We start from the raw sequence: 15503 nt of genomic DNA on the forward strand, positions 1-15503 counted from the left end.
GTGAAAGCCCGTGTACCGCGTGGCAAAAAAAAGGACTGCGGCAATATAGAAACCTGAACGGCTCCTGTGCGACTTTGCATGTAACGCCCTGCGTGCGGTAAACATGTGCCAATGTAACGCTTCATGGCCTCACTGCAACCATATAATTATATTGCCAGTACGGTAGTATTATTATAGACAGGGACCGACCCTGTCCATAACGGAGACATGTTACCCAGAACAGGCTTTTTGCATGGCTGAATGATCTTGAGTTAAGATGTTGCGACGTCGGTGGAAACATGTTGAGAAAGGGCCTCTCCGAACATTGGAATTTGCGCTTCCTGCCGACTGATTGACGCATGACTGCTGTCTGGAGCGCACCAGAAGCACGATCTAATGATCTCGGTTTAGCAATGCACTGATTATCCTGTACGCAATCACATGTACCACATTGAAGTCCAAAGCAGTTCTCATGTGTTTATACTTTATAGCATTCTCCAGTCCTATCACAGCTGTATTATACTAGTAGGTACATTATACACTGGTATGGTTGTGGCTATGGCACTGATGCACTTCTTTATCCTCCAGTGGGTTGCAGGATTTAGAGTTTGACCCCGCAACATGTATTTGGAAGTTCTACGTGATCTGATCCATGATCTATACGGACACGTTTGTGATCTGCTGACTGCGAACGCGGTCCAGACCGGCGGTGTCATTATCGTTTAACGCTCCGCTCACCATTGCTGCCTCTCCAGATGCTACAACTCCCTGATATCCACGCTCTGGCGAGGCATACATGACATTGTTGCCTTTGTAGGTCTGGATTAAAAATTAAAAACGCTTTCGGTTGAAATCAGCCAGGAAAGGGATAAGACCTGTTAACGGCGTCCGTGTATCCGTCTGTTGTTTATAGTGTTCAGAATGCACATTCGAACAAGGTCAATGTTTCTATGCATCTACAAAGTATAGGACCTTTGAATAATGAAAGGACATTTTACTCTGCACGGCAGGTCAAGTGCATTGAAAGTATGATGTAGATGTTCTACTACCAGTGCAGCCAGTACGCAGTGTATCACATTGCACAATGCGTGCTATCATACTGTTGGACTCGTGTTTGGTGCCTAAGTCCGGCTATGCCCACGATGGCCATGGCCATTTTTGCTTGATTCATGTTGCAGGTGTTAGTAGGCTATCCCAACCGGTGATCCTGGAATTTATTGCTGCATGTTGTTCATGTGTTCCCTTTGTGTAGGTGCCTGTACGGGGAAGCCAGAGGCTGAGGAAGAAACAGGAAGAGGAAGAGGAAGCACAGCGGCTGGAGCAAGAGCAGCAAGAGCAGCAAGAACAGGAAGAACAGGCAGATGACAGCGACGATGAAGGCAATGTCGCTAAGTAAGTGTATCCAAACTACCGGTAATCCAGAATTCGAAACACTTGTGTCGAAGAGTGTCTGGCGCCTTTTGTAGTGCCGTACTCCGCGCCCCTCTTGATCACGTTACTGAAGTCTATACTGTGTGAACTGCTCGAGGTATTTTGTGAACTCGGCATGCCGCTATATACGATATTTTTTTATTTGTTCGCAGAACACGTGGTTCTGTCTGAATTTTATCCTGTATTGTGTCTAATGTGGTGCATGTTTTGTGCAATGTACAGTGAGTCTGGTGAAAACAGTGACGAGGTTGAAGACAGTAGTGACGAGGAAGAAGATGAGGATGATGATGACGACAACGATGACGAGGATGATGAAGAGGAGGACAACGAATCGGGCAGCGACACGGAGCGGCCCGTTGGCCGCGTTGTGGGTCCCATCAGGCCACGAGGTCGTGGCGGTGCTGCCGTTGCACGTGGTGGTGCTCAGAGGCAGGTCAGTCTGCCGTGTTGGAATGCATGTGTGTTTGCTCTGGTGCTTGTTTTTATGCATACTAGATTGCATTACAGTGGTGCCTTCAAGAACTCAGATGGTGAGCCGAGGAAAACATTTGTAACATGGAAATTGTGGGCACAAGTTATGCGATCGAGTCCACCAACTAAACCAGATTTTGAACAGTAGTGCCTTCCTCATTGAAAATTCCACACGTCTCCACGAGCTACACATATCTGTACGTTATAGCCGGGGTACTGTGCATATCCAAGGTCACATGATTTGTGTTGTATTTTGCAGTGTCGTCACAATAGCACTTCGTGGCACATGGTTTGGTACATCCATGATGCTTTCTGCTGTAGTTCACTGGTCCTATCGCATGGTAATAGATAGGCCCACTGGCAAGTAGTGTGTGGCGCGGGCTCCTGTGTGTGCACTCCGGAAGGGTGCTTCTCTGCAGGGACCCAAGTGATTTGGCGGTCGTTTAGCTGTGCGTGTGGCATGCTGAAGTACCATAGGAATCACTCAGCTGATGTCAATTGAGCGTGAATCTCCTGCCCATGACAAAATCTGCCTGAACACCATAGGTCTGTTGCCACACAGGTGTTTGTTCCCAGCATAGTGGATTTCTGGGTAGATGGATACCCACCTGGGGTACAGGTTTTTTGTACTAGCTAGGAATCTCCCTCTTGCAGGATTTTCACAGGTACAATTTTCTATTTGTTTTGTACAACTGCATCGTTGTGTGTCTTGCAGCAACCGAAGTCGAAGGCAGCATCTGCTTCAACGAAAGATCTGTTTGCCACTATCAAGGAGGGTCGTTGTGCATTCAAAGTGAGCTCTTGTTTGCCCTTTGTTCTAGGTACCCTCCTATCAGTCTTGTTGCTTAGAATTGGGAAGGAAAGCTGTGCCGCAGGATAGCATTGATGTCTCACGAATCTATTGTAGTTCAAGGTTCTTGCAGTGCTGTTGCGTAGTCGTTAATGCTTACAGTAGCGTTCAGTACTGACCGAAAGTTTACGTTGATGGCTAATCACCGATCATTGCTTGTTGGATTTCTGTTTGTTTGTTCAGCTGATTGTTGATGAGTGGATAGATGAATACAAAACGGAGAAAGGCACTGCCATTACCAAGCTCATTCAGTTTCTTGTTAGCTCCTCAGGATGCAAAGGTGCGTAGCGTACGGTGACAGTGGCGTGATTCAGATTGGCTGCCCTGACTTTACCAGTGCACATGTGCCTTCTGTGACGGCACAGCCTGATAGCTGTTGTCGGGACTGACACCCTTGCGTCCCATCCCTGTAGCTATGGTGTTCTGGCAATCAGGACTTTTTGTTGTTACAAAAGGCTGTTTGCTTTATGTGCCTGTCCTTTTGTACTGCCTTTATGCATTCTCTTCTCTGTTTCATGCCGGGAGGAATTCACTGCTGCTGTAATTTTTCAAGTGAAGTTCCCCTTGACCTTAGGAGGACTTGTTTATCCTGCAGCCGCGATGTATTATATAATAAACTCCTATGCTGAAAGGCGGTCGGAATTTTCAACCCCTGCTATAACTAACTGCCGCTGGGTTATTTTGACACAATTGTCATTGGTGCAATGATATAAAGTGGGGGATACTTCCAAGAAATATGCTGTTTGGTGATTTTTTTGTTGTCTGCAATGCTCAGCCGAAGTCACACAGGAGATGGTGGTGTCGCGGAATTATGACAAGACGTTCAAGAAGCTGACTCAAGACTTTGGGGAGGTAATCCACTTGCTTTCATTTATTGTGACTGCCGGTTACACCGGCGGGGTTGACTGTATTCCATCTACATTTGTAAAATCCAGACCGATGTACACTTGCAATGCTGAAGAACGCTTGTCCTGGATGTCCTGAGCACTCTCACTCTCTCTCTCTCTCTCTCTAGCACATGTGCATCACATCAAAGTTGTTTCGTGATTCAGGGCATGTACACCAGTTTGGGTTTCACTTTTCCACTGTACGTATACATGTAGATGACAGGGTGTGCATGCACGTGCAGTCTTTCAAGTCCATGTTCATCGAATCATGCATTCTATACTTTTTATTTGGGATGCATGTCCTCGCTCCTGAATAACAGTATGTGCACTACAACATGGATACTATTATTTTTGTCATGGACGAACGTTTTCTTATCTCTCTGTCTCTCAGTGCCTATTTTGATATGGCGGAGTTTGTTATGCTCCTCGCTATTGCGGCAAATTGTGCTATGTTACTACTATGTCTCTTGCATACTTGCAGTGCCCGAACCAGTTGTTTGTGGCATGGATGATTTCCATGGCCTATTTAGTAATACATGCATCTGTGTTCCCACTGCAGACATCAACAGAGTATCCTTTCATCGCTTCAGGACCGGCATGGAAGAAATTCAAGGTATTAGTCGCATTGTTGCCATGTTTTGTGTGTGTGTGTTACAAGTAGCTTGCTGCTGCGTGGACATTAACATGGTATGGCATGTTTGATGGCATGTCCTGTGCTAGTCTATGCTAGTCAGGTGGATTCACACACTCATGCTGATACAATATGTGGGAAATTTATCTGAATAGCTCGCAGCTGCAATGGACCAGGGATGTGTTTCTATTCCTGGGTATCTTTTCAGCAATGCGTGACGTGCATGGTATTTGTTTTCTGTCTTTCATATGTCGACAGAGTAACTTTGTTGACTTCCTGGACAATCTCATCCAGCAGTCGCGCCACACCCTGCTGTACGATGGCTTCTTTCTGGAGCAGCTTTTGCCCTGGCTGATGACCATGTCCACGTCACAGGTGCAAGCGTTTAGACATACCAGCACTCTGGCAGGTAAGGCTAGGGCGATGGTAGTGCTGCTACTGCTGCTGGTGCGTATGTTGGTGGTCGTGGTGGTGATGGCTGTGCTGCTACTGCTGGTGCTTATGGTAGTGGTGATGGCTGTGCGGTTGGTCATGGTGGTGATGATAGTTGTGATGTAGATTTAGTAGCAGCAGCGATGTAAGCATGTCACTAACGTTAATTCTAGGTAGTGCGTGTGTTTGACAGTTGAGACGTAGTTGTTCTGTGGGCCATGTGCAAAGCAACTCTGACAAAGGGCAGTGTGCTCATGAATATCTACGGATGTGTGCGTGTAGTTGTACACTGAGACCCTGTTATAGGGATATCAGCAAACACACTGCGCAGGCATGTTGTGCATGAATGATGTCATGCAAAAATCAGTGGCTTGCATGGTCGACAGAATCGGGTCCAAAACAAAATGGCGACTGGTACGCTCGCAGTGCACGTGCTGCTAGTTGTCAGAAAAATTTGTAAAATAGAAAAAAACTCGCACTTGAGTTTGGCGTACATTCAGTACAACTAACGTTATTTGAAGTGAAAGAGAGAGAGAGACAGAGACAGAGACAGAGAGAAGGTCAAGCATTTTTGTCTTCTTACCTGATACTGCCGTGGATCTCAAGGCGTTACACTACTGCGTCGCTGCTACAGCGGTCTCGCTGGCGCCTGCAATTAGCTTCGTCAGATTCCGTGCCAGCTCTTCCCAGGTGAACTGCTTTCCTGCTGCTGACCATTGCAGTAGTGTTTTGTCCTCCGCCGTTTGCTGAAGGACCACCTTACGGAAGCGGATCTGGGTCTTCAGCGCTTGGATTTTCCTTGAGCACAGCGGAATAGCAGCGAGTTTATCAGTTACTTCCGCAGCAGACGACCAGAGTCCGACCTCGCTGATGTCCTTCGTGAGTGCTTCCTTCGTCAGCAATTCTTGTTTCTCTTTCTCCTCTTTCTGTCTCTACTTTTCCTGGATGGTCTGGCGATGGTGTGCCTCGACTGCTGCCCAACGCTTGCGGTAGAGACCTCTATGCTCAGCGGCACCCTTGAGCGCAGCATTGAACAGCTCATGTCGTCGCTCTGGTGTTTGCAGAGCAAGCCAATTGCTGGTGTTGTTACCACTGAACAAAACTATGCATTCAATGGCCACACGAGTGGCATTTGGCTTCTCGTGCTTCATGCGATCCAACTGCGCAAATAGTCTCTCGCTAGAAACATTTGTTGTAGCCACTGATTGTGTCTGGTGAAGAGCAGCCGGTGACATGGTGTGGAAATCACTACCCGGCAAGTGGTCTTTCAGCACACGCTTGGAGTATTGCGCAAAGGCTGCTGACAGGAGCTGCAACACTACTAGTGTGCTGGTGTCATGCTCTGATGGGACCAGCAGCTCATTGTGGACGTCGTCGACTGTTACTGGCTGTTCACTTACTGATAGGCTCTTGTTTGATTCGGGTATGGCTAAGCTCCGATGCATTCGGCTCTGGCGACGCCGTTGCCATAGCAACCGCCGACAGAAATGACGTGACCCTTCCCTGGGCACTTGTTGACGTTGTAGGTGTGTCAGAAATACTCTTTACAGGTGCATTGCTTTTTACAACTGTACTCTCTCTCTCTCTCTCTCTCTCTCTCTCTCTCTCTCTCTCTCTCTGACACACACACTCCGTCTCACTGGCTTCACTGCCTTGCACACTGTCACTGGACACTTCTTCTTCATCATCCACCTCCTTGGCCTCACCCAGTTTCTGCCTGTTACTTAGGATCCTCCTGATTTCCCGAATTGTATCCCGCCGTTCGATGGTGGCTGGGGAGCTGGACGTCGTGCTGGCCAGACTCGGGCGCCTCGTGCTGGTCTCGAGCACGTCACTGGCCCTGGTGACGGCTTCCGCGAATTCTTTATCCAGGACGTCCAGCTCTTTAAACAGGTGGGTGGTCGTTTCCACCACCTCGACTAAACTGAGGATGGCTTCCACGGCCTCCATTGCTGTTGGCCCCAGCACATCCATGTGAGCCTTGATGATGCCTGGCTCTGGTTGCTCGCTCATCACGGCCGTCAGTAACGCCCTCCTGGCGTTCATGAACTGGGTTTTCGATTTTGCCTTCCTCACCTTGAGGTCGGACTCTACAGGTGGTCTCGACGATGATTCCATGTCCTTTGGTCTGCTCTTGGTGGTATCTCTAACCAACCATCCTCTGCTACCAAATGTTGCGGACTAACGTGGTCCCGCAACTGACCATCGATGAGCAGACCACAAAACACCGAGAAACTCCTTTACATTGACATTACCACTCGTTTCACTTGAGATGCGCACGTGACGCGATGCGCAAGTGCCTGCGCAGTGTGTTCGCTTATATCCGTACCTGTTAGAATTGCACTGATCATTTTGCCCATTTTCTTATTTCTGCTCCAAAACATTTTCAGCAATGAAGTTGTGCACGTCCTTCATCAGTGTGGCGCAGAAGATTCGACGGGAGTTGGAAAACTCCGAGGTAAAGTGGCTGGCACCGGCTGTCTGTGCACTGGTTTGGCTGTTGCCTTGTGACTCATGTGGTTGTGACATAATCCTGCTTGCTTGCCTGGTCATTGGCGTGCTTGTCAAGTCCAAGCGGTCATGTGAATGATGGCATCATTCCATTTGCTTTGCATGGAGTCTCAAACTTATTCTTATGTTGCCACGCTGTACGCAACTCGAATGATGATGCAATCGCACAATCTCCATTGCAGTGTTTCTACTTCTGTTGTGGTGTCCACCTCAGCGCATGCTGGACGTAGAGCGGAAGAAAGCCAGCAGTCGACGGATCGAAGTACTAGAGGGGCAGCTGGATGAGGTAAGCCACTGAGCATGCTATGCAGTTTGCAAAGAGACGATTCATACAGCGATACCACACATGCCTACCTTGCCAGTTGTCACCTGATTGCTTACATCACGTGGGATGCATTCTGGAAGATCCTCACAGCAGTCACACGTGCACCATCACAATATGCACGATACCATTGTGTAATCAGGCTCTAATAGCTTTGTTATACATTACTGTCAGTGCAGAGGGTGACAAATAGCTACATGTACATAAAGGGAGAAATCACATGGAAACGAGTTATGAACCAACTGTCCACGACTGTAACAAGATAATACGCAGTCAGAAAGTGCAATAAACAGGGCACAAAACTGACAGGCTACTGAGACATTCAACAACCGACCCTTTACTGGCTCAATATCCGAGGTAAATTTGTACATAAAGGAATTCTCATATCTGTCCTCTATTGCTAACGTTATAATTATGATGTGTGTGCGCTTGTTAGAGTCGTAACGTGTCTATTTTGAGGCCAATTCTTACCCGGTTTTCATTGCCCTGTATTGCTGTAGAAAAAGGACCAGATTTCTGATTTGGAAGAGCATATGCAGAAGATCTTCTCTGGTGTCTTTGTGATGCGATATAGGTAAGAAGCAGAGGACACAGCATAGAGAACTGTGTGTGTGTGTGTGTGTGTGTGTGTGTGTGTGTGTGTGTGTGTGTGTGTGCACGTGTATGCACGTGCATGTGTGCGAGTGTGCGTGTGTGCACTCATGCGTGGGTTTGAAGGACTCACTGGTCAGAAAAAAACACTTCAAGGAGCAGTGTAGTGTAGACCCAGCAAAAATTAATAGTGATAGCCAATTCTTCAGCCTTGAAAGCAATTGAATGGTGCAATCCAAGCTGTGTGTGTGTGTGTGTGTGTGTGTGTGTGTGTGTGTGTGTGTGTGTGTGTGTGTGTGTGTGTGTGTGTGTGTGTGTGTTTCATTCAAGCTGTTGAATGGTGCAATCCCAGCACAAGCTGCTATGGCTACTGCTGTAGCATCGCTATCATCGCCTCCGGCGATGGGCGTCAAATGGTGTGTTTCATCAGTTGCATTCATGTGTTATGTTGTGTGTGTGTTGTGTTATCAATGCAGAGATGTGGTCGCTGACATTCGATCTCTTTGCCTTAATGAAATCGGAGAGTGGATTGTGGCATACAAGTCAGTACATTTATCGCACAGGTGTTTGCATCCTTGATTGTTGTTGTGGCTTCTCTAGTTCTACTTCTAGACTAAGTGTTGTGATCATTACTGTCGTCCTCTTAGATCCGTGCTTTCATGATTAAGTTAGCATATTGTTGGAGTGCATAGCCCAATGGTGGCACCGTGGTGACCCTATCTAGCTTTTGATGTCGGATTTCATTTAGCACCCTTGTGTCAGTAAGAAATGAAATTGAAGTAAAGCTTTGTACTTTTCAAAAACCTGTGCTTGTGTCTGTGTCACAGTTCGATGTTTCTTGGTGACAACTATCTGAAATACATTGGATGGATGCTGTATGATAAGGTAGGGGCATGATGGTACAATTCTCTCTCTCTCTCTCTCTCTCTCTCTCTCTCTCTCTCTCTCTCTCTCTCTCTCTCTCTCTCTCTCTCTCTCTCTCTCTCTCTCTCTCTCTCTCTCTCTCTCTCTCTCTCTCTCTCTCTCTCTCTCGCACGCACACACACACACCACGCACCACACACACGCACACACACACTCTCTCTCTCTCCTGGTATGTGTCCCATTGTTACATGCATGCCAATTTTGTGTACTTTCTCCGGTTCGGTAAAAGTGTCGCAGTTCTCTGAGCAAATGTATACGACAGAGACAATTTTAATGAGCCAGAGAAAGTTTATTCTGGTAAAGGATATCCCTGTATGTTATCATTCAGTAGCTATGAATTATTTTGTTGACTTTTTGAGCTCTGTGTCACTTTTTTCTCTTTCTATCTTGTTTTCAATTTTCCCAGGCTGGTGAGGTACGTACCACTGCCCTAATAGTACTGGAGCGTCTCTACAAGAACGAATCATTCCACCAACACCTCGATCTTTTTACACACAAGTTCAAGGTGAGTTGCACGCCCATGCTAGTCCTTTTTCAGGACTGGCGAATTCAACGTGGACTGTAAAATGAGGGAGGTGCCCTCAGCACTCTTTCATCTTTCATTGTTTTCCCAGGAACGCTGCTTCTTCTTCTAACGTGTTATTCCTCAGCGTGATTCGGACAAATCATAATAATAAAACTAGAATGAGCATCGAGGCTTGTAGAAGTCGTTGAGCATAGATAGACTTGTACCGGTAGATTTTGATCATCAATGTGTCTGACTTATGGACTGCGCTTTTTCTTGTTCGTATTCCTGTTTGCATGTAGGATCGTGTTGTGGAGATGGTGATGGATGTTGACGGTCAGGCCGGAGCTCATGCTATTCGTGTGGCCTGTGCACTTCACGAGTAAGGCCAATGTTGTGCGTCTCTCTCTCTCTCTCTCTCTCTCTCTCTCTCTAGGTCTCCGTGTCTTTCTTACTTTGTTTCTTCTTTCACTTACCAGTCCTGAAAGGATGGCATGGAAGTACACTTCCTTGTACGTAACTTTCTTTATCTGCTTTTGGTTCTCCCTTGCTGTGCTAGCATGGATGTTTTGGATGATGACAACTGCGAACAGATCTATCAGCTTGTCTTTGTTCGGCCACGTGCCATAGCGCAGGCTGCTGGAGAGTTCCTCGTAAAGTTTCTCTTCAACACGGAGCGCTTGGCCACGCGTCTGAAGGAAGAACAGGAGGCCAGTCAGCAGACATCCCCGCGAAAGAAGCGTGGTTAGTGCCATGCAATGCTTTCGTATTTGGATGTGTGTGTGTGTGTGTGTTGGGGGGGGGGGGGGGTTGGGCGGGGGTTGGGCGTCAAATGGTCAATTGTGTGTGTGTGCGTGGGGGGGGGGGGGGATGGGCGTCAAATGGTCAACTGTGTGTGTTGGGGGGGGGGGGGGGGGGGATGGGCGTCAAATGGTCAATTGTGTGTGTTGGAGGGGGGGGGGGGGGGGTGCTTGTGCTTGTGTGCCCACGCACCTGTGCTGCAGTGCATCTTTAAAGTTAAATTTTCGGTTGTTTGCCTCTAACGTTTCTCTAAGGTATCCTGTGTTGATTTGTTACTTTACTGGCTTGTACACTCTGTGTGCATATGCGTGTGTGCATATGCGTGTGTATGGTGTATGCGTGTGTGCTTGTAGGAAAGAAGAGTGCTGCCATCTCTGAGACACAATTCAAGCTGAAAGAACTAGCAAAGTTCTTCATTGAATGCCAGGTATGTATTGCATCCGAACACCTGCACATTTACTGCAGCTTACTCGTGACTCTTCAGTCTTGACCCCAACTACTTAATACTTGTCTGTTGCAACGTCCATGATTCTGTTTTTAAATACTTTTCTTGAAAAGCTCTTGCTTCATTTTCGGTTCCTTGAGTCTCGTCATTGCTCTGTGTTTCTCCTGCATGTTGCAGGCAGCATCGTCAACCGACTATTTTATGGACAGCCTTCTTCCGTACATGGAAGAGCTAAAGGACTGGCAAGCGTACACATCCCTTCTGGAAGAAGACACAGGTTTGTGATTAACCAGCACTGTGCGCCTTGTGTTTCTGTTGCTACTGCTGCTGCTGCTCCTATTGAGCTGGCTGGCTTGTCGTGAGTGGGAAGCCAATGAGTATGTGTGTGGAGGAGGGGGGGGGGGCTTTTCTGTAGCTAGCCAAGTGAAGGAAGCTAACGGACACACATTGTGCCATTGTATATGTATGTACGTATGGTTGATTCAAATGGTGGTAAATACGCACCGGCAATATGGCGGTAAATACACGCCTGCCCACACACACACTCTCTAGGCTGCAAAGTTATTCTGGCACAGGGCTCTCCTTCTCACCACCACCACCATCAGCTCGCGCCTGGCGCCAAGTCGATGTGTGTGGGCAGGCGTGTGTTTATTACCATTTGAATCAACCATAAGTACAGCTGCATTGGTGTCTTCAGCTTCATTCTCCCGAGTCAAGCTCATTGTATGTACGGTTATTTAAATCATAATTCAGCAGTTATGCAGCCTGTGTTTTGATGCTGACAGGAGTCTCTCACCCCACTGCTGCGCCACATCTACAGCCAACTAACCAGCGTGCAGCACCTGTGACTTTTTCTTTAGCGGATTAGCTGTCATGTCTGCATTCCACCTGTATGTTCAGCCAGTGTGAGTGCTCTAAGTCTCTTGTCGTACTGTGCACTTGTTGTTTGTATTGTGTACTTGATTGTTGTTGTGCAGGGTTGTCAAGCGAGGAGGAAGAATGCTTGATTAGCATGATGTCCTGCGCTATTAAACGTGCTGTCGGTGGTCTGGGGCCACCGTTCAGGGCGTATCGCAAGGTAAGCACTCCGCCAGGACATCTGCGAATACGGGTTTTTTGTCGCTGCGTGTAATTTTTCGTGTGATTCCACGTGGTGCATGAGGTGGCCTGCTGGGTGTAATGTGGCTGGTTAGTCGGCCGACTCACCTGAAGCTGGTTCATCTGTTATGATGGTAGCATTGTTGATTCAACTCAAATGAACTACTTCTCTGCCTCTGAATGTTCATGACTGATAGTGTTGTTGGTTGTAGGCTTGACCTATACGTTCGAGGGATCCCCAGCAAACGCACTGTGCAGCCATATTTCGCATACTGTAAAGCGGCAAGCTTTCGCAGCGCGCAAATTTAGCGTTTTTCTAAAATTGGTCTGGTCCACGATGAGAAACTTTTGCGATTCTATATCTTCTGTCGGATCTTGTACCGTCTACAATCAATGTACGGAGAGGGTTGCGGCGATTTATATTCGCGAATGTGTAATGGTCACGAAAATAGCGAAATTTAATCTCTAGCGAAATGCTCACCACCTATGAGTATACCACCAGTGTGCGTGTGTCTGTGTGTGCATGCGTGCGTGTCTGTGTGTGTGTGTCTGTGTGTGCGTGCGTGTATGCGTGCGTGCCGTGTGTGTGCACGAACACCTGTTACATGTTGCCAGATTTTGTCTAAAAAGGAGAAGCTATCGCTGGAGGAGCAGAAAAATGCGGTTAGCAGTCACTTTATGTCCTGCTTGCCTGCATTGTTGGTCAAGGTGAGTTGTGGCCAATGTCATGAGTTCATGTTTCTTAGCAGGGGTATATTCTGGAATCAAAGCAGAAATGAGCGTTCACTCATGATTCTGTGGAAGTTTTCGTGCTTGCGTATTGCATCTCCGAATTCTCTATAGGCTGGGTTGATTTGCACATGAACTGAAGGAATCCACCTTACCTGTCCTAATATAGCACCTTTGCCGTGTTTGTGCTATTTTGGTGTGCTAGTATGATGCTGATGCTGCCAAGGTTATGGAGCTCGTGTCCATTCCGCAGGCCTTCGACTTGTCGCTCTACTCTTCGTTGCGCCTAAAGAAGGTACCTGCTGTTTGGTGATAGTCATGATTTCTGTGTGGGTGTGGGTGCAGGTATGGGTGTACGTCCACGTGCCACTGGATAACAACATGTCACTGTGTGTATGGATGTGTGTGTGTGTGGGGGGGGGGGGGGGGGGGGGTCGTCGGATAACGTGTCACTGTGTATGGCTGGCGTGTTGACACTACTTATTCTGACGTACTTGCTGTTCTGCTGGTGCACTCTGCAGCAACTGTCGGACTTCCTAAGCGCCGTACATCGTATTGTCTTCAAGCACTCGTCTGAAGATGTAAGAGCTGTTGGCTTTGGTACTTCTAATTAGGTCGAGAGATGTGGTCCTATGCTTCGTGGCTCCCTGTGTTCATCTGCTTGTTGACTACAGTTTTGTCGGGCGCCGAAGAACTGGGGCTCAGGGTTCTAGCCTAGCCCGTTCTTATTTTTAGCGAACACAGCAGTTTCGTTCTTATTCGATGGTACAGTCTTACATGTACATTCATGCAGCGTTATACACCTGGGTGTACATCATAGTGTATATTACGGTTTCCGTTCTTATCTGCAAAATATCCAGCCTACACCGTTCTTAAAAAATTGGTGAAATTCTAGCCTGTCCGTTCGGCGGACAGTACTGTATGTGATTGAGAATATGCGTAGCCTGGCATTGGCTGTTTCCATGTTGCTCTTCTGGCAGCTTGGTGTGTCTCAGTCTCTGTTCCTAGCCTTGTCTTAGTTGACCATCCCATGCATGCGCTCCACTGGTGCAATGTCAGGAGTTCCAGGTTTCTTTTTGTTTTGGACTGCGGTCAGCCGCGCATGCATGTGTTGGCTTTCGGCCAGGCACGATAGTCGTGTTGTTTGCATGCCGTCAATGCCGGGATTGGGTGTACATGTATGTGATGAATGGGTGGCTGCAGCTTCACGTAAATTTAATGTGAATCCTCCAAGTCACATATGCATGTCATCTTTGTTTGTATATGTGTATGTATGTGTATGTATGTGTATGTATGCGTATGTATGTGTATGTATGTGTATGTATGTGTATGTATGTGTATGTATGTATGTGTATGTATGTGTATGTATGTGTATGTATGTGTATGTATGTGTATGTATGTGTATGTATGTGTATGTATGTGTATGTATGTGTATGTATGTGTATGTATGTGTATGTATGTGTATGTATGTGTATGTATGTGTATGTATGTGTATGTATGTGTATGTATGTGTATGTGTATGTATGTGTATGTATGTGTATGTATGTGTATGTATGTGTATGTATGTGTATGTATGTGTATGTACATGTATGTGTATGTGTATGTATGTGTGTGTATGTGTATGTATGTGTATGTGTGTGTATGTATGTGTATGTATGTGTATGTATGTGTACATGTATATATGTGTATGTGTGTGTGGCACAGGTATTTGAAGCTGTTGCAAGCACGCTATTGTACCTGCAGCAAGATGATCATCCCCTTCAGAGTACTGTGGTGAGTTGTGTTAATCAAGGTCGGAATCTTGTTGACACATACATTGTTTCGTTCCTGATATGTCGCAGAGGAGAGGTCCAAATAAGCGGTGCTTTATTCTGAAGCGAATGATCTGGTGAGTGTCTAAGTGTTTGCTCTCTTTCTGCTTCTCTGTGTGTCTTGCTACCTGTCTGTTTTAGGATGTTGCGATGGAAAGTCTCCTTGATGCGATCGCCGCTGAAACTAAGAAGAGCCAGTCCCAGTACACAGTGAGTTGCCTGAGCTCTTTGACATTGTGTACCCTGTAGACTGTAGGTGCTGTCTTTTCTGTGAGTGCCCAGATGATCACAAGAGTACATAACCCCCAAGAGTGTGCAGCTGCCTGCACAACCTCTATACAGTGCTGCGATGGCAGAACTTCACATCACGTGACATGGTTCAACAGGTTACGCTAGTAAACAGTGCAAAGTGACGACCATAGAGTTGAACCCAGATCAAGAGTTGCGTCATATGCTGTATCTATCATACGCAGGGTGCTAGTAATGTTTACGTGTTTGTCACGTGGTGTGAAGTTCTGCCGCCGCAGACCCCGTAGACTGGAAATGCACACACTCTTGGGGTTATTTACTCCTGATAGTAGCTACAGACGCACTGCGTACTGTCCGGTCTGCTGCAGTGCAAAGGAAGAGCAGATTGCTATGAAATAGCAACTGGCAAATGGTTGTGGGTGGCCGATGAAGTTCTAGAAGTACTCCTACGCTTTCGGCCAGTGGGGGCGATTGGCGGAGATGTGTCATCCATTGCAGGCAGCTGGCGAACAAGATTGGCTTAGCTGGGAAAATCTAGCAGGACGCTCAGTGGCACTTGGATGGGTGCGACGATATTCAACCATCTGCAAATAGGCATTGATGAACCCCACTGCAGAAAATCAAAGAAAATGCAGCACCCTGATTTCTTTGACCGGTGCAGCAAGCTGAAAGGTGATGCTAGTTGGTTCAAGTGATCGACCAGCCACATATTGGTTGTATTCTACTATGGCTGCTGGCTGCTTGATTGGCTGCTGGGGCCACTGGAACACATCCTACTGATGTGGCAACACTGCCTATATAATGTTGTCTAGTTTCTAATAGCTAATCGCTGCAGT

At 47.1% G+C, this 15503-nt stretch overlaps 1 protein-coding gene across 1 annotated transcript in view; it reads left to right on the plus strand.

Moving 5' to 3' along the window:
* LOC135809415 (cohesin subunit SA-2-like) overlaps window positions 1–15503 on the plus strand; it is a 36243-nt gene that overhangs the window by 881 nt on the left and 19859 nt on the right. The window contains exons 2-24 of the mRNA XM_065322761.1: window positions 1232–1371; window positions 1633–1843; window positions 2597–2674; window positions 2915–3011; window positions 3507–3583; window positions 4178–4231; window positions 4508–4658; window positions 7072–7139; window positions 7407–7478; window positions 8015–8088; window positions 8582–8647; window positions 8933–8990; window positions 9436–9534; window positions 9837–9916; window positions 10094–10278; window positions 10689–10762; window positions 10958–11057; window positions 11758–11858; window positions 12494–12586; window positions 12813–12902; window positions 13129–13188; window positions 14312–14380; window positions 14560–14628. Of these exons, the coding sequence (XP_065178833.1) occupies window positions 1232–1371; window positions 1633–1843; window positions 2597–2674; window positions 2915–3011; window positions 3507–3583; window positions 4178–4231; window positions 4508–4658; window positions 7072–7139; window positions 7407–7478; window positions 8015–8088; window positions 8582–8647; window positions 8933–8990; window positions 9436–9534; window positions 9837–9916; window positions 10094–10278; window positions 10689–10762; window positions 10958–11057; window positions 11758–11858; window positions 12494–12586; window positions 12813–12902; window positions 13129–13188; window positions 14312–14380; window positions 14560–14628 (2166 nt within the window). The remainder of the gene's footprint in view (window positions 1–1231; window positions 1372–1632; window positions 1844–2596; window positions 2675–2914; window positions 3012–3506; window positions 3584–4177; window positions 4232–4507; window positions 4659–7071; window positions 7140–7406; window positions 7479–8014; window positions 8089–8581; window positions 8648–8932; window positions 8991–9435; window positions 9535–9836; window positions 9917–10093; window positions 10279–10688; window positions 10763–10957; window positions 11058–11757; window positions 11859–12493; window positions 12587–12812; window positions 12903–13128; window positions 13189–14311; window positions 14381–14559; window positions 14629–15503) is intronic.

This window comes from Sycon ciliatum, chromosome 2 (assembly GCF_964019385.1).
Source record: "Sycon ciliatum chromosome 2, ocSycCili1.1, whole genome shotgun sequence".
Classification (NCBI taxonomy): Eukaryota; Metazoa; Porifera; class Calcarea; order Leucosolenida; family Sycettidae; genus Sycon; species Sycon ciliatum.